Here is a 26,227-nt window from a genome sequence, read left to right as displayed (position 1 = left end):
GACTCAAATGGTAGGAAAACAGGAATATTTGGGAAAGTGGACTCCAAAAATAGTCATAATGATGGTGGCTTTCTTTTCTTTCTTATGAAGTGTTTTGAAATTATTAGAGAGGACCACATATTCATTTTTCTCTTTCACAATTCTTATGGAAGAAAAACACAGTTAATAGATGTGCAAATATTATATGTGGGTTAACAATTTAATTAACTTATTTACTCTTTAATTTTTTAGTTTTTAAAACAAGTCAACTCAAAGGTAGACAGCTCAATCAATTCTAATTTACTATCTAAGTTTTCTGTCTATTTTAGCATGTGGGCCAGTAATGATAAATTGTCAGTGTGGGTGATAATGATTGAGTTGAAGAATGAGACAAATATTTAGTAAACCTGGCTGGTTAAACAAAACACATCAAGATTTCACTCCCAAATTCCTAATCTGGTTTTCTTTGTCAGTTCTTACCCTAGGTAAAAATATGTCACATTAATTTGATTTTGTGACAGGATTTCTTTCCTGAAGCTATGATTAAAAACTATCATGACAACATTCTTTCCTAGACCAATAAAGCCATTTGGGAGTGGGTGAATGCAGAGAGGGGACACGGGGACACACACACACACACACACACACACACACACGACTAAACCAGCATTTTTATCATCACTGCAACCACAGAAAACACTAGATCCTCTCATTATCCTTTTATGCCTTTATAACATAATGCCAAGTGGGATGACTGGGCCACCAGATGAGAGCATAAATGAGGGAAATCTGGGGGGTGTGGCCTGATATCCTAGGGGAAAAGCTGCAAATAATCCTAAGATGTAGTTGCTAGAATCATGTACTATTTTTAGAACCTGGATGAATTAATTGTATACCAATTAGGGTGGCACAGGTGCTTTTATCAAGCACATTATTTTGTTATTGGAACAGAGATCTGCTGACAATGCCAAGGCCTGAAAGTATTAGCCTTTTAACTGTGACCAAAAACTCTGATATATCACAATACTGAGAAGTGGCCAAAGAGCATAATTGAAACCACCTGAGTCACTGAGTGGATGGAATTTGTTCTGATGTTCTTCTGTGTCTGTACTGACTTGAGCTCCTTTTTCTTTAAATTGTTTTAAGTTTATTTACTTATTTTTGAGAGAGACAGAGAGAGATAGCAGGGAAGGGGCAGAGAGAGAGGCATAGAGAGAATCCCAAGCAGGTCCACACCATCAGGATGGAGACTGATGTGGGGCCTGAACTCACAAACTATAGGATCATGACTCAAGCTGAAACCAAGAGTTGGACACTTAACTGACTGAGCCACCAGGTGCCCCACTTTAGTTCTTTTTTCAAGCATAAATACTTTTGGTTCTCTTTGTTTTGGGGGGGGTGAATGATTTGGTTTAACCACAAATTCTCTTATATCACCAGTACTCTGTGAAAACAGAATGTCTGCTCTGTTAATTGGAGTAATTTTTTGCTAGCTATGTCTCTGCACTTGTAATTTTCTAAGATATACTGGGTTTCTTCTTATATAAAATCAATTCCTTTCTAAGCCTCATTCATGGCTTTCTGTTTGTACTAAATCTTCAGTTATATTACTAGGTGATTACTGGATGGACCATTAATCCATTCAAAAAAGCTTTTCTTTTGTTCTCTTATAAATGATTTTGATGATGCAACAAGCTGAAAAAAATAGAAAGAGAGGATGGTGGGATAGGGGATAGATGGGTATGAAGGTCATAATTAAAAACATTTTGAGCATCTGACTTCTGCTCAGGTCATGACCTCACAGTTCATGAGTTTGAGCCCCCTGTCAGGCTCTGTGCTCACAGCTCGGTGCCTGGAGCCTGTTTCCGATTCTGTGCCTCCTTCTCTCTCTCTGCCCCTTCCCCTCTGGTGCTCTGTCTTTCTCTCTCTCAAAAATAAATAAACACTAAAAAAATAATAAAGACATAAATTTTATTGGAGCACCTGGGTGGCTCAGTCGGTTAAGCGTCCAACTCTCAATTTTGACTCAGGTCACCATCTCATGGTTCGTGGAATTGAGCCCCACAATGGGTTCTGCTGACAGTGCAGGGCTTTCTTGAGATTCTCTCTCTCCCTCTCTTTCTGCATTCCACCCCCCTCCACTTATGCTCTCTCTCTTTCTCAAAATATATAAATTAACTTTAAAAAAATAAAAATAAATTTTATATGGGGCTGGGTATCACTGGGAACCACTGGAGTCCCCAGGGGATGTGGGGGACATCCAATGAAGAGGATGACTCATCACTCCTGCATGGATGATATTAGCTTGGAGAGATGGACGAGTGAGGGTCAATGAGTGTCTTGTGTTTCAAGATTCGGGATTCTCTTATAGGCAGTCAAGCTCCATAACCAGGAAAATGTTTTGAATTGGTCTTTTGTATCAGGAATCAGAAAGAGAGAACTGATACGCTGGTGATGATTCTTTATCTCCAAAAGACAGATAAAGAAGCCTTGCTTGCATTGTCAAAATTCTGGACCCCATCAAAGCCCACCCGTTTGTAAGGGGATTAGAATGAGCCCTGTGTAGGATCTCCTGGGGGAGATGAAATGTAGATGTAGATGAAATAGGAGAATAGTAGGTGTGGGTCCCTCAAGGAGAAACCGAAGTCTCACTAGACATGGAACTTCAACGGTGCCAGGAAGCTTTATGGACTGAAGGGCCTGACCATCACTGCTAGGCTCTGAAGGAACTGGCTCCCTTAAAGTGTGAACCTCCCTCAGAGGCATACCTGGCCTGCCCCACAGGCTGGACTTCCCTGAGGCAGTGAAAAGCCACAGCAGAAATCTAGCTTTCAATAGTGAAAGACCCTGATGTGGCAGCAAAAGGTCACAGAGGCAGTGGCAGCTCAGGCTGCTGGCCAGATTTCTATCCTGTTGGGTCTGAATGCACTCCTGGGCAATGCATGGGAGGCAGGGAACCCAAGAGAGCCCTGGCCTTCTTGCACTCTTGGGCACTTCTTGCCTTTTGGTTCCATCCGGTTTTGATTTTATTTGTTGAAATCAGAGAGACACGACCACCTCAAATGTTGTGTTCTGGAAAAAGTTTCTCAAAGTTAACAGTTAAATTATTGCTATTTTATATTCATTATAGAATTATATTTTATGTTAACTTCATTCATCTCCATCATAGTCTTAGAAAATATACACTAAACAATAAGGACCTGATCACATGTGTTTACTGAAAAAAAAAAAAACACTTCTAGATTTTCCTTCCTACTCACACTACCTTATAAATTTAGATTCTCTGAACCTACTAACTTTTTTCAACTTCAACTTCCGGGAATATGCTCCTCAATTAATAGGAACTATCTTAGGAACACAAGACAGCACACAGCTCAGAATGGCCAGAAAATACCACCACCAAACCTCCCTCATTGTTTTAGCTTTCTTCTTCTTCAACGTCAGTCCTATATTCCTTTTTTAAAAATCTTTCAAAGATAAATTTTACTCCCTAAACCATTTTTATAGACCAAAACTACATTCCACAGAAAATCAGGTAGCAGCATCTATAAATCTCCGGCTTGAGGAAGACAACTGAAAGTCTCAATGTAACAGCAGTGGAAAGATTTTGTATCCTATACACAATGAAAAAGACTTAGTCCCAGTAAAAGCTGAATAAATGAAAATGGATAGAAGCGTTCAGCTGAAGTTAAAGGTATTTGCAATTATAAAATTTCAATACACATAAAAATAGTTGATTATTTAATAAAGAATGCTTAGGACAAGTGTGACCCATTTGTCCTGTCTATGATAAGAATAATCAGCACTGATTTAACTATGCTTTTGCTATTGAGTAATATGCATTTAAAATATGTCCAGTAGAATAAATATAAGTGCTATGCACAGCATGGGAGATAGCAATTACTTACCCTGTAGGCTGGCTCTCAAATTCTTCTGACCACTGCTCTTGAATATCTTCTGTAGAAAGATCTACATCCCGGGTGGTGGCAAAATTGAACTCACTGCCTTCATTTCCATGGAAATAAATGGAATTCCCATCTGACTGACAGCTATGCTGTAGATGAAAAGAGAACATGGGGTGGCTGTTGAATTGGTTTTGTAGCTGTATCTGTCTTACTCATGTATAATTAGAGTTTTTAGAGAAGTCATTATACTATTCCCTCTATGATGGACTCTCAAATCAGAAGAGCTTGTTACCTCTTTTTTTTGTCTTATTTAATTCAATTACAATTTCTTTCTAACTTATTAAGTTATCACAAAAAAGGAGTCAAGCGGCTATTTGAGCTTTGCTACTCCAGCCTTCAGTATGAAACAAGAATATTTTAATTGGCATAATTTCCCATCTTCGCCCAGTCCTTGTCATGGGAATTAAGTGTGATAATGACTTGTCATATATTTTCAATACCGTGCTTATGGGCTAAATCACACTGACCTTTTCAATATTCTATATATTTCTGGCTTGCCATTCACACCTTTCACAATTTGTCTGTAAATGGAATGTGAGTAGAAAAGCCAGCTAATCAAAACAGGGAATACAGAAAAGGTCAAAGTAATCCCTGATATGATCGTATATTCTCAGCTACCTTTTGAGTAAAAGTTTCTGACAAGACCTAAGTAGTGTGTGATGCTTACAATAAGGAGCTGGGAAATCAAAATCTTTGTTATTCTCCCAAAGAGCACAAGGTTTACAAAAAATTTAAAAACAAAATATTTCTTGTGATACTTTTTTACCTTATAGTTTTTCAGCTTAAAGTGAATAGTCAAAGGTAAGATCAAATTCTGAGAAAACTGAATGTTTAGTTTTTAAAAAATGTAAGTTTTTATTAACTAGTTTTTGGTAGTAAGTCATATTACAGAAATACTAATAAAAGAAAGATCAAACATTCTTTTAGGCTTTATATATTCTGAAAATGAAATAGAAACGAAGGAAAGTAATTGGACAGAAAATATTGGGTCCAGCGACTCTAAGTTCTACAGAGCAGGGATCATGTCCATTTTGTTTCTTGCTGTAAATACAATGCTTGGCTTATAGTCAGAATTAAAAAACATTTGTTGAATAATTCAACAAATGAATGAATGAATTATATGGGCTATGTCTTTTCAAGTGATCAATTAATCTTTTATGGAGAACTCACTGTGTAGAAGGTATTAAGAAAGGCATTGGAGAAAGGAGTTTAGAATGAAGTATAATAATACATAGTCTTGACTCTCAAAAAATCCCAGTCTCATTGAGAGATACCAGAGATATTTCTCAATGCTAGAAAGCAGATGGTAAATGCTAATGAATGAGACAAGGTAGGAATCACTGTCCAGGGCTGGTCTAAATGCATAGGCTTCATGGATGAACAGGTCCTTACTTGCTTTAAAGGACAGAAAAAGATCCAAGTTGAATGACACATATGAATGAACAACAAAGGTGATAAGTAGGCAAGATCTGGAGAATTAGACTGGAGACTGAGCGTAAAATCTCAAGTAGTGGTCTAAGAGATCTCTATCATATTCTGTTGGCAGTGGTGTCCTAAAATAGGGGGTAATGTGTGCAAAGAAATGTTTTATGGTAATTAAACTGGCTATGGCTGATAAGATCAATTGAGGGAAGAATCAGAGTACTGTACTGAAAGAGTAAATAAGGCTTCCAGAAGCTTCCAGAAGTTCAAGAGATTCAGAGCATCTGATCTTGGGGGAGTCATTTCACAGCGCTAACACATAAGGCTGACTCACAGAGCTTGTCATCATCTTAGATCATACTGTAATGTATAGTATGCATCACCTGCCTGAGAATCTTCTTCCACCACAGTGAATACACATTATTCATGGATGCTAAACTGAGCTCATTATAAGTGATCCTTAACCCACACAAACCAATCAAAACTAGGGTTCAGCTTATTTAACAGTAAACAGAAACTGTCAAAGGCAAAACCCAAGAATCTACTACTCTTATCCTGTGAAGACCCCGAATGCTAACTAGAAAAAGATCACTTTCCTAATAAATCCACTGAACTCTAAATAATGTTTTTCACAATTATCTTCACATTCTGGAATCCTGAACAACTGTCATGTATGTTTATCTGGAATTAATATAAGGACTCTGGTATCAGTGCAAAGGACACATTTAGTCATTGTCTAAGGAAAAGCCATACATGAAACATCTATGTATATGAACACAGAGTAATTTCGTTACAATTTACACAATAAAAAGAGTGATCACTTAACATGAAACCTTGGTCATTACTGGCTAAATATCAATTTAATTATTTAAATTTTGGTTCCATTTGCTTCAGAATCGTTTGTTAATATTTTAAGACTCCGTGTTACAAATAATTGTTTTGCTACTCTTCAAAAATTTATATTATTAAGGTATTTGATATATATTTTAATTTAGCTGAGTTGGAAAATTTAGGTTAAAAGAGTCGTGAGAAAACTAGATATTGTTTAACTGCATATTGTTAAACTTACTTCAAAAAATTAAAATCAGTTGTTTTAGAAAAATAGAAATAATTTTAAAGGATCTTTTTGTTAGTTATTTTGCTGTTATGAAATACGTTTGGTAGTTCAATAGGCCATTTGTAATTATATAATTATTGAAATTATCTACCAAATATACATTTTTGACACTGTAATTACACTAGTGCCAGCATATGAAACACATGTAATATTTATCACATCAAGAATAAATAAAGCAATTAAAAAAATAGTAATACCTTAATTGAACGTTAATCAATTTTCATGCTACTATGATAGGATATAATAACTAGTAGAATCTGTCTTTGGCAAGTTTCCGTGAAGGATATAATGGTATGGTTTTTAGCATAGTTTTATTATTTCAATAGGGAAGGAGCTGTTTTTTAACAACTTGTAGTAAAAGAATAATAATGCCAAATCTAAATCCAAACAAACAGGGCAGTGGTTTCTAATAGTGTTAGCCTTTGCACTGCAAATCTCCTAATCCTGTCTGTCAGGTTTAAGAGAAGATTCACAGTTAGCTCTTTTCTCCCTTCCTAAATAGGCCCAAAGTCCTTTGGGTGTAGAGAAGAAGTACTGATCTTTGAATATTCTCTTCTTCATAGTCTTAGTGCTGCAACATGTTACCAAAAAAAGGGTTGTGACACATGCAAAGTAAACAGCCACAACCCAGCAGGAGGTGGCTCAACCTCCCCTAGTTCTTAGCATGATGGGGCTGTCATTTTCTGGGCAGCAGGGCCTGGAGATGCACAGAACACACACACACACACACACACACACACACACACACACACACACAGGGCAACGGATGGCTCCTCGACTCCCCACTATGCTGAGGACAGCAAGACACAATTTTTGCCTCTGCTATTGTGAGCAGAACCCAATGTGTTCAAAGTTTGGAGTCAGGGTAATGTCAACCAGCAAGGTAATTTGGCCTATAGAGGATAGTTTGTGTGAAACTGGTGCATTCCTGAGCCATCTGAGCAGGAATGGGCAGGGATGGGCCTACTGAGAATTTGACTGTATACTGACCCTGTACTTAAGAATCCTGTGAAAGGAGGGGAGGTGTGCCTGAGTGGCTCAGTTGGTTAATTGTCCGACTTCGGCTCAGGTCATGATCTCACGGTTCATGGGTTCGATCCCCGCATCAAGTTCTGTGCTGATAGCTTGGAGCCTGGAGCCTGTTTTGGATTCTGTGTCTCCCTCTCTCCCTGCCCCTCCCTGCTTGTTCTCTCTCTCTCTCTCTCTCTCTCTCTCTCTCTCAAAATGAAATAAACATCAAGAAAAAAAAAAGAATCCTGTGAAAGGCAGAGGAGTAGTTTAGGGTTCTCATTCTGAGGATTCCTAAATCAGTTACAAGGCAAGTTAGAGTTTCATGTGATTTCTATTTTAGGATTGGTCACAGGGGCTCAAAATATTAGAATGGGCCTGGTTTCCCAGATATTCTCCAAACTAAGAATTTATGCCTGAATGCATTTGGATTGGGATAGAATCCCTGGACCTCTGCTCGTTTGATACGGCATCTCTGCTTCTGGACAGGAATTCATGGCCTCCTTGGTGATGGGGTTGCTTGAACCCTCCCCTAAAATCTACCTCAATTAATTAAGCACTTACATGAATTGAGGAGATGAAAGTTGGAAAAGAACAAAATACTAGAAACCAAACACAATCAAGATGGCAAAGAATGAAAACTCAGTTACTATCCATCCTCAAGGAGTTTGAGGAAGGGAATCAGGTGTGTTCAAATACATTTACTCTACTTAATAGCTACACGTTTTGCATAAGTCCGTTACCCCTCTAGGCCTCAGTTTCTCAAGCTATAGAGTAGTATCAATAATATCCCCTACAGATGTTGTTAGACGCACAAGTAATATTGCATGTGGAAGTGTGTTTTTAAAACTTCTGTTGGTATAAAATAATCACTATTTTATTTCTGAATATATATTTTTGCCAAAAATAAGATATTATATTCCATACTCTTAGCAGTAGGTGATAGAGAAATGGAAACATATTTAAATCTATTTTTAATTGTGTTTCTCATTAGAATAGTCATTAAAATTCTTCAGATCAACTTAAAACCTTTAGTAAAATGTGAAAGAATATGACCCACAATATCATATGGTAAAAATACTGCAACATTCATTCACTTTAAGAGCAGATAGAACTATCAATTAGAACTTTAAAAGTCCTCCAAATTTTGGCAGATTACCAAAAATTCTCCAAGGACAGGAAAATTTAATAATGCAAGAAACTTGTTGCCACTTTTCTTACGGAAGAACTTGCATTGTATATTATCAGTATATTATGTTTAAGATCCAAGCAAAATGCACATTGAAAGTATGAAAAGAATTTCAGGAAATTGCTTTCAGTGATTTTAATACCCAGCTGTTCTTGTTCAGCATCTATTCAAACTCATGTCATTTATATGCAATAACAATAAAAATCTACACAAATTCAAAGGAAAGTAGAATGTCTAACTTTGTGAAATACATGAGATCTTGAAATGATAAAAACAAGAATATTTTGGAATTCAGGAGTACTCTGAGTATACTAAAAATCTATCAGATTTTTTTTGAGCAAACGATCATAAAATTTTATTTCTTGAGTCATAGCTTTTGACTGACTTATGGTGACTATATATCAGGTAACTAAGCATGTATTTGGGGCAAAATAAAAGTATAAGTTCTGAAGATGGCTCTAAACATTTCTATTTCTAGCCCTCATAGGGTACATTAATTATGATATTAATTATAATTATTTTTACTTTGTGTCACTATTTTAGCACTGATCAATGACACATACTTTATACTTCTAAGTACTAGAGATCCCCAATTTTTTTTTAAATTTTTTTAACGTTTATTTATTTCTGAGACAGAGAGAGAGAGACAGAGCATGAGCAGGGGAGGGGCAGAGAGAGAGGGATACACAGAATCTGAAGCAGGCTCCAGGCTCTGAGCTGTTAGCACAGAGCCCGAAGCGGGGCTCGAACTCACGGACCACAAGATCATGACCTGAGCCGAAGTCGGACACTTAACCGACTGAGACACCCAGGTGCCCTTAGAGAGCCCCAAATTTTAAAAATCCCTTAAAAATAGTCCTTATTTGTTTGTATTTGTCAAACGAAACTATTTTCCTACTTTGCAGTTAAATGGGTTTCCTTTACTTGAAAAGCAGAACACAGTGTAGCTAAGTGACAAGAATTTGCCATTCAGAAAAGCATCAACAGGAAACATCAGTGCAAATTCCTCAATATAACAAGTCCTTGGCCACAATTCAGGATAGCATTTTTCTAAGGTTGCTGCCTATACTCTGCTGAAAATGGTAATGACTTCACCTCTGTACTTGTAAAAGGACTTGCAATCGCCCCCGCCATAGTTTAATTAGGTTTTCGTCAAAGATGAACACTGAGGCACCTCTTAATATTACCTCCCTAGGGTCTAATGGCCCCCCATGACTCTTTCGGGCATCTGTAGCGTTACAATTTATTTTTTTGACGATACCCTTTTCGTTGGAATGAGTATATTGGGCATTTGGGCAATGCCAGCTTGCAGAGAGCTGGTGGCAGATGGAATGAAATCTGCCTGGTATGGCTTCCCCTCCACATGAGCAGAGAGCCATCCATTTCCTCCATTAAGGAGTTGTCACTCAGCCCACCCAGCTGGAAGACCATTTTTGATAGCCAAGCTGGCTGGTGGCAGACAATTCAGATACAAAGTGCACTTTAAAAGGAAGCTAAAACATCATTTGTAGGAAAATTGAAAATGCATGGCTTCCACCACAGCCAATTTTTTAATGACTGTAATATTTTAAGTGATTATTTTTGCCACTTCAGATTGCTCCTTAGAGAGGAGAGGTTTTTTTAATTAAAATCTAGGCAATGCAAATAGATGAGATGTGAGGAGCAGAGGAAAGAGAAATAAGATGAATAAAATTAATTAAAATGGCATTGTTGGCAGAGTCATAAATTAGCCAAAGTCTGGCTGGAAATAAAATATATTGGTATAGGAGTTTCTGGATTAAAGTGAGATGTGTGACTGAGTGATTAGAAAGTGACTGACTTACAGCCTGCACATCATTGTGTTTCCTAAGCCTTTCACTGTGCTATAGCTATTATCACATAGAAATACATATTTTCTACATCCTGGTTCAATTGTCTTTAAAGGTACAGACTTTCATACTGTATTTAAAAAATCAAAATAGGAAAAGAATGATTTCTCTCATGAGGCAAAATGAATTTCTGTCATTTTCCACACAATCAATTTCTAGGTAATTTAATGCCAGTTAAAAAACCAAAAACTTGGCCATGAACACAGTCCAGGTGCAGGAGGGCTGAAGTGCATTTTCTCTAGTCAACACAATAGATTCAACCATGGTGAGTGAATTTTAGGGAGCTTAAAGAGTATTTTTTTTTTGTCATTATTTTCTGGATTCGTTCAGCATTCACATTTGAACCACTTCATACCAAGATTCATAAAGATTCGATTTATGGTATATTTTGTGACAAGTGTATAATTACTTGGCAATAGTTATGACAACTCTAAAATGGCAATAGTGACAGATTTGAATTGGAGTAATGAGAGTAAGAATAACAATGTAAAATTCCATAGGGCAGTTGTTAACCTTGTCTGTGGGGATCAACTTGAGTTTCACAGGGTCTGAGGTTTTCAGACTTGCCTTCTCAAATTAAGGCCGAGGATGCCAGGCACAACGTGGGAGGCTGCAAGAGACTAAGGAATGAAAAGGGCTGGCTTTATAGTAAAACATACTTGGCTGTGAAAACTAAAATGGTTTGATCTTGGGGAATCCATTTGGCCTCTCTGGCTGTTTTTTCATCTGTGAAATGGGAGTAATTGTGAGGATTAGATGAGATACTGTAGGTAGCATGCCTACTAAAGACTAGTGAATCTCAGGAAATCTGCAAATTGCCCCCATTTTCATTCATTCACTTAACAAACCTTACTTTAATTAATTACTGATTAAATATGTCAGCTTCAGACCAAAACAAACAAACAAACAAAATAAAGGGTGCATCAGTCAGGGAGGCTCTTGAGATTTGTTTGAATAGTTATTTTCGGTAGAATTTATCAAAATTACTGGAGTCCGTGTTATTGCCACCCTTGTCATGGTGATTTGGCTCAATTCCATGTTTCACTAATGCTATTCCACATTAATTACTGTACAAATAGGCAGCATTGGAGGGAAATTGTGAAAAGCACACTACTTATGTTTAACCCTTCATCCCCAAAGTACTCTTATTAGCTTGACAAATTATATTCTGGCTCATTCTACAATGTCATGCATCCACCTCTTGGGGGAAACATGACAATAAGAGCAATGCAATCCAAAGTGAAGAACATCCCAGGCAAAGGGAATTTAGGTAGACAGCATGCAATTAACCAAGCTGGAATCTAGCCAGAAAGTCATAGTTAACATTCCGATTCTTAATGGAAAAAGACATGGGAACATGGAGTAGCCACAAGTCTTACTGAGCTCAGGTTTATCCTCATTAGAGAGCCGGGACTCAAATCCCTCAAGTTACACACCAGATAGTTTCCAGCACAGCGACTTGCAAAGCACATTTCTGGAAAGCTTATCTGATTTCCTCCTGTTTGTCCTTGTACTCTAAAAAACTAAATCATTGAATAGATTTTTGAAAACTTTTTCTGGAGTGCTTAATTTCTGGAAGACAACTTGGGCATTATAGTAGGCAGGTATCGATCTGCCAGGGGCGCATATCCCCCAAAATGCAGATTTTAAAAGTGAATTCTGCTTTAAGTGTGATCATTCCTTCTGCCATTTGTCTTAGATTTGTTTTCATTAGCCTCAAATTGCATTAAGACTTTAAATTTTCAGACAAATTAATTTACATTTTTTCATAATTTGGACATAATGACCTTTAGTCTCCATTAACAATACAACAATCTGTGGCAAAAGTGTTAGGTGACAGCAGAATCTCAGAATGAAAGCTCCAATTCTTATTCAGGACTGGAGATTTGCCTAGCGTCCACTGGGACAATGAATTTGGCAAATGCTTAACGTACACGAGCTATAAGAAAATTAATAGACTCTCCTGTTCTGACTTGATGCTTCTCCTTAATGGGTTGTTGATTTACCTAATGGCTCTTGTCTTCATTAGGGCCTTTGGTGTTTGTTAAACAGGAAAATTGTCATTATTATTGCATATTTATCAACAGTAGATATAGTAAAGAGGAGGCAATCTGTCTAAATGTAAGTTGTAATAGAGAAAAGATTAACGTATGGCCTTTCTAAATTCTGTATACTTAATAACTCTAAATCCCTGGCATAAATTCAAAAAAGTAAAAAGATTACTTTTTAAGAAAATTTCTTTTAAATACATGGGATCAAATCACAGCCTATTCTAAAGGACAAACCTTCAGAACAGAGTCTATGACATTTAACATTGATTTACTTCTCACCACAAGTTGACATAAATGTGGAGAAGGAGTAATCTGGAATTCTTTGCTATCCACACAATGAACTAGGGTAATAAATAGAGAAAGATTAGCAGGTTCAGGCACAGCAATCAGAGTGGGAAGATTTTTTAAAAATAAAAAATATGGGGAATAGCACCTATCTGACAGCGATCTGCATTTAATCTGTGGGTCAATTCCAGAGTTGACAGAAGCCAGTGATTTATGCCTTTGCAAGATGAGAGTAACCAGGCCAGCTGAGCAGATATAAACATTTATTAATGGTGAGTGAGCAAAACACACACCCACCCCCCCCCCCACACACACACACGGACACAGATACCAAAGAGTCACAAATGATTCATGCCTTCAAAATACAAATTTTGGCTGCCATCAAAGATAAGGATAAACAAACAAAATGAAGCTCCTGCTTGACTACTATCCACCTCCATGGTATAGAGATTCATTTGGAGACTTTGCTTTCATGGGGTACTATTAAAACACGAGAAAACAGAAGGAAAAAAAAAAACAAAACCAAAAAACTTGCTCACAGCTCTTTCCTCATCCTTTGTCCCTGGGTTCTCCTCTGAGCACTTCCTTGATGTCTGGGCCCTTCTCTTTGACAGTGAGTTTCAGAAAGGAGGCTGCAGCAGCTCCAGGCTGGTCCATCAAAAACTTACATTTAGTGTTTCTCTTTGAACATGAAATTAAGGATGTTCTCAAATTGCAGGGTGTATGTTTGAGGAGCCGGAAAGAGACTTTGGTGGATTTGTCCAGATGTTTCAAGAGTGACTAAGGAAAATGGGAGTGCTAGCCCTCTATTTACAGACACCCTGTGTTTATCTATTATAGATTTATTAAAAAAATTTTTTTTACATTTATTTATTTTTGAGAAACAGAGTGAGACAAAGCATGAACGGGGGAGGAGCAGAGAGAGTAGGAGACACAGAATCTGAAGCAGGCTCCAGGCTCTGAGCAAGCGGTCAGCACAGAGCCTGATGCGGGGCTCAAACCCACGAACTGTGAGATCATGACCTGAGCCGAAGTCGGACACCCAACCGACTGAGCCACCCAGGGGCCCCTCTACTATAGATTTAAAACTTGGATGATAAGGCCTTCCTCATAGTTCTGGCACCTAAGAAGCATTCATGAAATGCCACTCCTTACTCCATCATTACTACCTAATGCCATCATCACTACCACTCCTATTATTGTTGCTACTACGATTTACCATCATAGGGTTACTATGATTATGTATTACGATCTAGTATCCATGCTAGTGTAAGTATCATTCCTGGATATGAGAGTCCTACCCAAGGTGAAATGCTGATCCTTGATACTATAGGTCTTAAATGGAAAGGGCTAAAAAATCGGTTCATTTCCCTTAAACCTTGATGGCAAAACCAAGACCACTGTTGTAGGGCTGGAGCACCAGAAGCTGCCCTAAGATTGATCGTTCCCATGCTTCAGGCATGAGGAATGTGGCACAAACACCCAAAGCCACCTGCCAGAGAGAGGCAATACCATATGATGGCGGCCGTGGTAGTGACAGTTTTTCCAGCAACTGCAGATGAACTGGTAGAGTGTCCTCTGTATCTTTTGAATAGGAACAACTGACAATTCTTGATTATTCTAGAAATCATCTGTAAAAGCTGAAAAGGGATGCAATATTCTGTAAATGAAGGCAAAATCATCTTAACCAATAATTAAGACAGGTGATTCAATACTGAGTGGGTTCAGTCAGCTTGCCTTAGGAGTCCATGATCTGCTTACTCTGGGAGATTGCTAATGAGGGTGGTGCTCTGGGGAGCTTTTTAACTTGCAGCACTGTATTTATTGGCATTTAGAGCCCCACCTACTTGGTCATGAACAAAGGGCTGCTTAGGGATTTGCGGGAAATAAAACATCATGATGGTAATTAGAAGCATAAGAATGTGGTGTGCTTTTTCTTCCACATGGGCAAAACTTCTGGAAAAACATTGGAAGATGAGTCAGGCAAGGCCATGAACTTGGAAAGAGAATGGAGGAAAAATAGAGAAAGCTGTATAGGGAGAACATATTAATTCCATAACCTCTTGCATTTTACCAATGCCGAATCAAAAAGCACAACAAATATTAGGCCAGATTTTATATTAAAAGCCAATACTGTTACACATCTATTTCATATTAATTACTAAAGAGCCAACAGATGGTAATGGCCTTCTACCAACCCAGGACAGATTTAAACTGGTGACCTATAATTGCAATTCTCCAGATCACATAAACTCCTTGTTAATTACTCTATTTGGTCTTATATCATTCTGCCCTACTTGAGATAAATAAGAACAGGCTCAGATGAAATGAATGAAATATTCCCAAAGAAACTAAAAAAAAAAAACCTAAAGAAGACAAATATGCACTGAGAATGTGAATCATTCTCATCTTTCCTATTTGACCTGACACTCCCAAACATTATTTTCAAAATCATCAGCTAGACAGTTTACATACTCACTACTTTTATTCCCTTGTTTTATGAACCGTAGCGTTTAAAAAATCAAACCCACTATTGAAGAGCCTGGGCGGCTCAGTCAGTTAAGCGTCCGGCTTTTGATTTCAGCTCAGGTCACAATCTCACAGTTCATGAGTTTGAGCCCTGCATTGGGCTCTGTGCTGAAAGTGTGGAGCCTGCTTGGGATTCTCTCTCTCCCCGTCCCCCTCTCATACACTCATGCTCTCTTTCAAAATAAATAAATAAACTTAAAAAAACTATTAATAATTCCAATCACATCAATGGTACTGAAATTTAATTCCACTGGAAACCATTTATTTTGCCTGCCAAAGCTTACATATATGGGCAACACTTGTGTTCAACCTAATCATTTTAATGCATTCATTCTGATAGTACTTCAGTGACATATAAGGATGACATAATTTGTGAGGTCTATATTTTTCTATCCTATTTTTCTTCCATCCTCATTATCAGAGCCATTGGCTCAATCCTTTGCCTTCTACATATTTTCCTCTATATTCACATCCTCTGGAGCTTATTCTCAAAGTTTCAATAAAGAAGACACATATTTTTTAAACACTTTCTATGTGCCAACGACTGTTCTAAGAGTTTTATATGTATTTTCTTATTTAATCATTACATCTTGGGGGTGAATACTATTATTATCCCTGTTTCAGATGAAGACACTGAGGAACTGAGAGGTTAAATAAGTTGCCCCCAAACACATGGCTAATAAATGGTAAAGCCAAGACTTCAACCCATATAGTTAAGCCCACTTTCTTAACAGTTGTACTGTCTCCAGTTCCATTCACAATATCTTCAGCTGCCTTCAAGTCATTATTGAATACGAAATTCATTTCGTAACTGGAATTCATACATAACTAGAATTGAATACGAATTCATATTCATAACTAGATCTTGGTATTTTTCCAGCTTTTTATTCATTCAGTTAACATCTAACAACACAATCCATCACGTGCCAAACACTGGAGATTCAAAAATGGTTGAAATAGTCCCTGATCTTAAGAAGCTAACTTTCTAACCAAGGAGACAGAAACATAAATAACTGGAAAGCAATGTTATCAATTCTTTCATAGAGGTATATGTCCCATGTAACAGGATATTGAAATGGAACTAGTTTTGCATCTTGAGGACCCAAGAAAATAGGTGGCAACTACTTCACATTCTTTTTTTTTAATGTTTATTTATTTTTGACAGAGACAGAGCATGAGCAGGGGAGGGGCATAGGGAGAGGGAGACACAGAATCCAAAGCAGGCTCCAGGCCCTGAGCTTCAGCACAGAGCCCGACGCGGGGCCCAAACTCACAGACCGTGAGATCATGACCTGAGCTGAAGTCAGACGCTCAACCGACTGAGCCACCCTAGTGGCTAGTGAAAGAGGTGGTAAAAGGGCTTAGTCACTCACTCACATTGCAGGTATACAAGCTCGAAGTTGACGTGAGTAGGAAGCTGGACAGCAGAGAGAGGATTTCTTTAGAGAGGGTTGGAGGTAAACTGTGGGTCCCATCCATGACTGTATCAGGGGAGGAGGGTACCTTCTTCTCTCCTCAAACGTGGGGCATTGGACCTTGAGGAAAGCACTTGGACAGTATACTGTATGGGCTTGGACTAGTGCCTGGAGCTGCCTGGAAGATGGCTGGGGAAGAGGGCTGTGCTTAGAAATAATAACTCTCCTCCCAATCACTGATCCAAGGCGAGTATTTACTATAGAGTAGGCTTGGGCCCGTGGACACAAGATCTTAGTTTTTCTAAGATCCTCCCCCAGTGGCTCCCTGGAGAGGTGACAGTAGAAAGAGGTTGTAGTCATTAGCCAGAGGCCCAGTGGCTGAAAATGCACGCAGACATGAGACATGGATTGAAGAAAAGCAGGTGAGAGATTCCCCAGCATTAGTGAGGAGTGGGGAGATTTCCAAAGAGCCCAAAGGTAGACTGACAAGACAGCCATCTTTGATTTCTTGCTAGGCCAAGAAAGCAGTTGATTCCAGCTTCTAACAATATCTGCCTCTTGCCTCTTCTCCTTCCTGCAGACCCAGCCCTGGAGGGTTCAGAGGCCGAAACTCATGAGGGTGGTGAGGAAGGAGAAGGAGCTGATCACCGCCTGCATCCCCCTTGCAGCAGACTTAAGCTGGAGGAGGGGAAAAGCTACAGATGAAGCTTGGAGCTTAGATTACAATAGTAAACTGATCATATCTGTGACTGAACTGAGACTGCTTTGGAGACTAAAGTGATTGGATGACTTATTTGGTCTATCAGCAGTCTTGGAACCCACAAAGAGGGCAGAGATAAAGACGCTGTCAGACTGAATCTGAATGGTCACTGGGGGACACAGAGGTACTTATTTTCCAAAGCCAGCCTCCAACCCCACCTCCTGCTTGTTCAATCTAATAGTTACACAAACACAGAGAGGAGGGAGACATTAACTATGCAAAAGTTCACACAGACAATGACACTGGAACTGGGTCCTTAAGGATGCTGGGAATTACTAGGCAGAGAAAAAATAACAGTGGAAAAGCAGGTTTGAAGTGTTGGAGCATGAAATGCTGTAGTGTATGAGGCTGGAGCACAGAGGAGCAGGAGACAAGGATGAGAAATTAGGCCGAACCTAGATTGGAAAGGGCCTTGAATTAACACGCTAGGGAGCATCCTCTAGGTCCAAACACGAGGCCATCAAAGGTATTGAGGATGGGGGGAGCATCGTCATGGCATTTCTATGAAAGAATGATGCAGGAATTTTTGTCAGTGGCATCCATTTGTATGACCCTTGTGTCTTAACACCTTTGTCACAGGCAGGCCGCTGCCGTGAGACTGTCGATTTTTCTTTTGTGAGCATGCCACCATTCTTATGCTATTTCACCTCCCATACAGATTACTGCAAATGCCTCTTGCTTCCATAAGGAAGACATTTTAATACTCCCATCCCCTAAGTTCACTCTAGGTCAGCAGTCAATACCTGTGATGGACCAGTAGCTAGGACTATGAACATGAAATCAACTGTTACAGTGTGGAAGAGAAGAAAGAGACCAGTGCTTGGGCTGAATTTACCAAATTCTAATGTATAAAAATCAGTCATCTGGAGAAAGGAACATGCACTACAAATGGAATAAAGCTGGAGCAAGATCAAGAAATAGGATAAGAATCTTTTAACCTATAGTCAGAGAGTGATAGGGAAGAAAATGGGCAATAATTTAACTAATGGATGTGGAGAAGAAACCTGGTCCAAACAGAATCACGCCACTTTATATTTATGACCCGTAAGAGCAAAGCTATGTGGTGACTGAAGTCAACATTAAGTAAGATTCCTATATTTGAATCCTGGCTCTCCCATGGGTGAGAAGGATATTTTGGACACGTTACTCAACACCTCTATGTCCACTTTCCACGTCTGTAAAATGGAGCTAATATAGCACCTGCTCTACAGGTTTATAAAGATAAAATTATATGAGAGGATATATATATATATATACATGGACATTTTTTCCTTAACTAAATCTATTTTGTAATTAAGCATACTTTCTCAATTGCTGTTAGGCTCACTCTTTAATTTAGTTAAGATGTAAACATCTTGGAAACTTTTACAGAACACAGAAGAGATAATATGTAAATAGAGCAAGCAAACAAACATAATCCTCAAAACTTAAAGTCCAAAGTAAAGCAATGTTTACAACATGCCCTGGTTCAACAGGAACATGGAGATATGCTTATGCTTTTTAAGTGGTTGTATTCAGTTTTCATTTCAGAGGGCACTAAGTAAAGGAGCAATGTTTAAATTTTTTTAAATGTCTATTTATTTTTGAGAAAGAGAGAGAGAGAGAGTGCAAGCAGTGGAGAGGCAGAGAGAGAGAAAGAGAGAGAGAGAGAGAGAGACAGAATCCAAAGCAGGCTCCAGGCTCTGACCTGTCAGCACAGAGCCTGACACGGGGCTTGAACCCACAAACCATGAGATCATGACCTGAGCTGAAGTCAGATGCTTAACTGACTGAGCCATCCAGGCACCCCAAGGAGCCGTATTTAATGAGGAAATTTCATACAGTTTATATAAAGTTTTTATGTCTAGAACTTCACATCACCCAGCAAAAGCATTTTTTTTCATGCTCAGATTTTTGAGCCAGAAAGCAAAAGCATAGACATGCAGATAATTTAAAATGACAATTCTTAGTTTTAAAAAGAGTTTTCAGAAAGAAACATCAGAGAAAAATTTCTACCTGATAGCCAAGTCAAAGAGCATGATACATATCATTACTACAGTGGTTTTTTTCGTAGGTCACTGGTCAAGTCTCAAATGTGTGAATGGTAAGTTTGGGAGTAGGATGATGGACCACAAAGCAAAACCATAACCCACACAAACTTGTAATATAATTGAACATCACTACTGAAGCAAAACCACATTTCATGCATTTTTATCATGGGTGGGATACAATACAAACGATTAAGAAACTGAATGGTTTCTTATGAATGAATTAGATTAGTATAACAGCTTATAAAACAAGGCATAAAAATTGCATTTCTACAGTAAAGGCTACTGAGTCAAAGTGATAAATGATCATCATGGGAAAAGGATGTGAATCCCAGGACCTTAGGTCTCCATGTGTTTCCTGGGTTTTCGTGTCTTCTTGCCAATGTTGAACAACGTCAACAGAAATCCTTCTTAATCAAGTGGTAGTGGGATATGACATGGGATATCTTTACAAAGGTTCTTTTCTACATCCACATGAAAGGAATCCATGGACTCTTTGTAAAGGGACCAAAGTTTTAGAGTCTTTGTCAGAAGGAATTTCCATACAGTTTACTGGGTGTTTTCCCACACTGAGCAAGGAGGATGTCTGTTCCTAATGTCAGTCAATTGTGTGGCTTCACCAACTGAAAGTAAAATGCCTAGCGTTTGATCTGTTAAGCAAGAAGTTACTGTGTCAGGGGACTTCCTGTGTTGAAAGGTTTCTAAATAGTTTTGAATCTTTTTTCTAGAATTTGAAAAAGGACGTGTGCATCTTAGATGTTTATATTCTACTTGGTTTTACTCCTGTGATCTCACCTCCTCCCACAGCACAAGATTTTTTTGTGCCAGTGAGTCACATTTAAAAAAATTCTCTAAGCTTTATTTGCATCTTATTTTAATATATTGGAAACTTGAGAGGGTCCAGTCAGGGGTCTAATGGCATTCTTGATAATCACCTAGGCACAAGTTTTTGTTCCACATACCCTGGGCAGGCAAGCCCATGACTTCAATTTCTATTCAAAAGGCTGATAATTGCCAAACTTCCTCTGAGTTCCTGATAGCTTTATCTAAACTCCCAAGTAATATTTCTTCTTGCTTGTCCTCAGGGTTATCAAGATCAACATGTCCACAATGTACAGCAGACTGACTATAGTTAATAATACCGTGTTGCTAAGAGAATAGATCTTAAAAGTTCTCATTACAAGAAGGAAATTTTGTAACTATGTGAGTTAATGGATGTTAACAAACCTTATTATGATGATCACTTTGCAAAATATGCAAATATTAACTCATTATATTGCACACCTGAAACTGCCTATTATGTCAAATATATCTCAATTAAAAAAGAAGATCAACATTCCATAGTGAATTCAACTTCTGTGAGCCTGCTTCTCCTTCTCTGTTTCTTGTTTCCATGAATGGCACCGCCATCCGCCCAGCTGCCCAAGTCTTGTCCTCGACACCTGCTATTCCCTCATCATCTCAACTGGTCCCCAACCTTCTCCATTCTCTCTCCTAAAAATCTCTGAAATCCATCCACATTCTCCCCTAAGTCTGGCCAACATGACCTCCCACTGGACTTCTGTTACAAGCTTCCTATGTGGTCTCCCTACATGTACATTCTCCCATCCATTCCATCCTCCATCCTCAAAAGTATATTTTAAAAAATCAAATCAAAAGGTACATATTAAAAAAAAAGCAATTCAGTGACTCCCTAACACATCCAAGATAAAGTTCAAACTCTATAGCAGCTTGCAAGACCTTCAAGGTTTTGTCACTGGCCACGTCTCCAGACTCAACTAATCCAAGTCTCAACTCAAAATGTTAGACAACTATTTTGAACATTGTCTAAGACTTTTGCTTTGTGCTCTCACTGTCCAGTTTTTATGTATGAGATTTCTGATTTTAGAAACACTATTCCTCCCACCTGGCCAAATCCAAATTACCTTTCAGCCTCTGCTTAGATTCCCTATCTGGAATGCTTTCCTAATTGCTTGAGTCTGGGTTTGGTATTGTATATTGTACTTCCAGGGCACTCTAACTTTCCCAGAAAATCATGGTAATTATGTTGTTTTATATGTGTATGTTGACATATCTAACTACCTCCACTAAGTTGACAACTACGTGAAGGGAAGAAACATATCTGCCTTTCTGCGGTTACATTCTCTAGGCTCAGCCAAGGACATGGCACAGTGAGTCCTCAAAGATACTTATTAAATGGATGAGTAAGTGAATGTTTTTGTACCAATGACTCCCCATCCTTAAAAGAGAAGGTAACATAAATAAGAATATTACCTATTCCTTTACCAATGGATTTGGTAAGAATAGTTATCTTTGATTTGATTTATTAATAAGCTTTACGTCTTAGAGGGGAGGAGAAGAAACAAGAGCTCAAACCTTAACTGTAGCTCCTGGGAAAAAAAGCCAGTTGCCAGTGTCTACTGGATCAAGACTGTCTTCTAAAATGACTTGTCTGTGAGCTGAGTTGATGATCAGGATGTTATCTAAGGCCCAGCAGGCTTCATACACCTCGCCTACATGCAGACTTTCCTGCTTCCACTGAAACTGGACGTTCTCCCCTTTGGCGTCTTCAGGAAGGTAGAGGATATGGATGATTGTGCTGATGTTGGAAGGGGCTCTGGAACAGATGGTGAGATGGGAATTGGTGCCATACAATAGAGTGCCATATAATAAATGAAACATCAAGTTCAACAGTATCCATTTTTTTCTTTCTTATAGATCAATTTTTTAAATTAAGATTGTAGTTTCATTATCTCAACATTATATATATTACAGATTAAATACTCATTATTCCCACAGCCCTTAAATCTTTTGGGATACTCTGATGATTAAGATGTCCATATTAAGTGATGACAGTTTTAACATCAAATGTCTTCAAGAGCTTTACTTTCTTTAAATTTTATTTTCAGTTAGTTAACATACAGTGCAAGGTTGGTTTCAGGAGAGTTCAGAGATTCATCATCACTCACAGACAGCACCCAGTGCTCATCACAAGTGCTCTGCTGATACCCATCCCCCACCCACTGCCCTCCATCAACCCTTAGTTTGTTCTCTATCATGAAGAGTCTCTCGTGGTTTGTTTCTCTTCTCTTCTCTTTTTTCCCCCTCCCTCCCATATGCTCATCTGTTTTGTTTCTTAAATTCCACATACACGTGAAGTCATAAGGTATTCGTCTTTCTCTGATTGACTTATTTTGCTTAGCATAATACATTCTAGCATAGCCAAACTATGGAGAGCTTTAATTAAAAAAAAATTATTTTTAATTTACATCCAAATTAGTTAGCATATTGTGCAACAATGATTTCAGGAATAGATTCCCTAATGTCCTCTACCCATTTAGCCCATCCCCCTTCCACAACCCCTCCAGTAACCCTCTGTTTGTTCTCCATATTTAAGAGTCTCTTCTGTTTTGTCCCCTTCCCTGTTTTTATATTATTTTTGCTTCCCTTCCCTTATGTTGGAGAGCTTTACTTTTAACAAAAGGCAGACACTGAGTGCATTCAAGTAAGCCAGTAAAGGAATAATGGAAGAGAAAATGGCACACGCTTCTATGGTGCCTACAAAAAAAAGTGTTCCCAGCACAGTTTTTTTCATGTGGTAGACACTAAATGTTCAATAATTCAAATAATCTCACAGTTTATTTTATTTGATATACAAAAATGAGAAAAAGCACTAAAAGTATTTTCTTTATTTTGATTCTTACCTTGAAATTTTCTATCAGTCAGAGACCACTGTGTGTTGTTTTATAAGTCTTTGCCTGGTATTATTTTATATCTAATAATCATATACATTTTTATTTGTTTTGTCTATATGAATGTGAGATTTTCCATGAAAACTAATTGCTCTATAATTCTTCACAACGTCATGCAGATCAGTCTTTAAAAGCTTGATATAATTTAACATGATTTTTACCACATATCTGTTAGAATCCAGGCCCTTCTGCTATATGATAAGAGTACTTTTATTAAACATTTTATTCTACCAAAGTAGAAACCTGCTATAGTAAAAATGATTGCTTTTAGCTAAGATTAAAAGTGGTACTAAAATGCAAACTAGTGGCACCCTGGGCTTCCTGTAAATTAGTTTTGAAAGGACTATAGAAAGGACGTATTTTTCACTTACCATTGAATTACATATATATCCAAAGAATTGTCAGTGTAGGTTATAGATGGTGTACCTTATCTTTGGGGGTAACCAATTGCCTTTTTAAAAAAAATATTTCATAATGACTATGTTTTTTGCTTCAGAAAGAACTTAAACCAATGAAAATAGTATATTTTAGTTCTAGGAAGTGATTGAAAACATGTTTACTCTGATCACTAAATGGTACGGAAAATTTGCTTTAATGAGAATGACAGCTTACAGCATGGTCTAAAATTGAAAGTCTTGTTTAGTGAAAAACAGCTGAATGTGATCTTCATATATTGTAATTAAATGTGTACATTCATTATTTGTCATATCAAAAATATGTAGCCCTTTTCCAAAAAGAAATATCTCTGACAATTTACCTAAACTATGATATATAACTATTGGGTAGATAAAAAATGGAGGTATGGATACAATTTTCAATATTTATGCTGCCTTGCTTAAAGTCATTTATATAAATAAGTATTTAATATGAATTCATTTTAATAACAACTACTAGAAATTAGAAAGAATAGCAAAATGCTGTTATAATATTGGCACAGCATGTCAGAGCTTGGCTTGTGCAGGTACTTATAGATTATATGTTATCCTGCCACAGAGAGAGACAGTTTCTTAAAATGCCTAAGTTAGAATCACTTATCTCAGTTTCTGGTTGAAGTAGACCTTGGACATATGACAATTTATAAATCTGAAATACTGCTGGAAACTTTGGGCAGATTAGTTTAGTTTTAAGCACTAAGAACCTAATATTTACAATTCCTCCCTAATAAATCAGAATTGCTCCAACATAGAAATATGGTAAGGAAACTAGCATGTAAAAAACCTGTACAAGACTGATGGAAAATGTTCTACTTCAGTTGTACTAAGTTAAGAACTAAATCAATCAGGATAACTACTTTGTAAAAGTTCAAGGTAGTTTTTTCCTTTAAATATCTTACTAGACCTAAAATTAAGCATCCATTTTGAATGCTGTTTTATGATTCAAGCTCTGCAGAAGTTGTAAGTATCATCTGAGTTTTGCTAACTTAACGTTTTTTCAACTCGAGCGAGCTGCTTCTTAAACATCCTACCTCATTTTCTTATCAAGGGATTTTTTTTTAATGAAAAAAATGTAATAAAATGACCACGAGTTACATCACAATTATGTTAATAGAATTTTAGAACTGGCCTTTGGGAAGCTGGAAGGGAAATGACAGAACTAAACATTCAACGCAAAAGCCCCAGTGGCTATTAACTCATTACCATCACAGACTGGGAGAAATTTAGGTGGTAATCTCATATGGTCCTAGGTCTCCAAACCAGCCACTAGCCAAGCCACCTAGAGAGCTGGGTAATGTTACTTTGTGGAGGGTTCCATCATAAATGTTATTCTCCCAAATGTGCTTTAACCAAAAATAGTTTGTTATAGCTTCTACTAACGGTGGGAGATTCTGAATGGAAAATGACACTTTTAACAATACTTCTTCAAATAGGGCAGATAATAATATGTGCAGGCATGTAATTCAACATAATTAACAACCAGACTACTTTTAACCATGAAGCATAAATTCAATGGTAGAATGAAGGCAAATAGGGAAGTAGAAATCCACCTACATCAGAATTTATGAAACTACTTTAAATGATAACAAACCTAATTTTCTCAAGCTGAATCCAGTCTGCGGTATTATTCTTGGCATATGACACGATGATGCTGGGGTCTGAGTAACTAAAGCGACATGAACCTGAACCTGTAAAGAGCAATAACAGTAAGTTTCAAAGTTAAAAAAACAGTGTAATTGCATACCATCCTTCCTGATAAATGTGAGATAACTTTGTAACCATTTAAATATTTATTTAATTGCTTCCCCATTCTTCCAATTATGCTGAAATTTCTTGTGATCGGTTCCGATAAATACTATTTGATAAATAACTTTAGGAATCAGGAAAAAGGCAAACAAATTTTTCAGATTTATTTACAGATACACAAAATTCTAAACTAAGTTACAAAATAAATACTTAGCTCTATGCCAAAAATATCTAAATATTATAGAATGATTAATGATGCCATCGTGGTTCTTGCAAGTTAATATCAATTAATAGTGATTGCATTAAATAGTATATAAGTCATTAAACTGCACGAGGACTAAACACCATTCTTCTTCAGTGTGGGTCTTATTTAAATGATTAGACAGCATATAAGAAACTAAAATCCTGTAAAAATTCAAGTACTAAATGGATGAGAACTGTTAGATATGACTGATACTATTCTACTATAGCCCAACATTAAAGATTTTAAAAGAGAGATGTTATGTCCCATAGCGAATACTTATTTGTCACTATGATTTTCCATATTGGAAATGTGACCAAAGAAAGTTTTTAAAACTCTGACAAGGGTTTGTTTCTACACATTCAATGAATTCATATAATAACACATAGCATAAGTTAGAATTTCAAAGATCTTCTCAGAATACCCGAAACAGCCATGA

At 37.5% G+C, this 26,227-nt stretch overlaps 1 protein-coding gene across 3 annotated transcripts in view; it reads right to left on the bottom strand.

Annotated features, from left to right (window-relative positions):
- The window catches only part of RELN (reelin), a 536,751-nt gene that overhangs the window by 214,141 nt on the left and 296,383 nt on the right, over positions 1-26,227 (bottom strand). For all 3 annotated transcript variants that reach the window (XM_019825367.3, XM_019825368.3, XM_011280339.4), the window contains exons 9-11: positions 25,393-25,489; positions 21,992-22,232; positions 3,888-4,033 (exon numbers count right to left, since the gene is read on the bottom strand). In XM_019825367.3, coding sequence (XP_019680926.3) covers positions 3,888-4,033; positions 21,992-22,232; positions 25,393-25,489 — 484 coding nt within the window. The remainder of the gene's footprint in view (positions 1-3,887; positions 4,034-21,991; positions 22,233-25,392; positions 25,490-26,227) is intronic.

Source organism: Felis catus, chromosome A2, assembly GCF_018350175.1.
Source record: "Felis catus isolate Fca126 chromosome A2, F.catus_Fca126_mat1.0, whole genome shotgun sequence".
Lineage (NCBI taxonomy): Eukaryota > Metazoa > Chordata > Mammalia > Carnivora > Felidae > Felis > Felis catus.
This window is presented reverse-complemented; position numbering and strand designations above follow the sequence as displayed.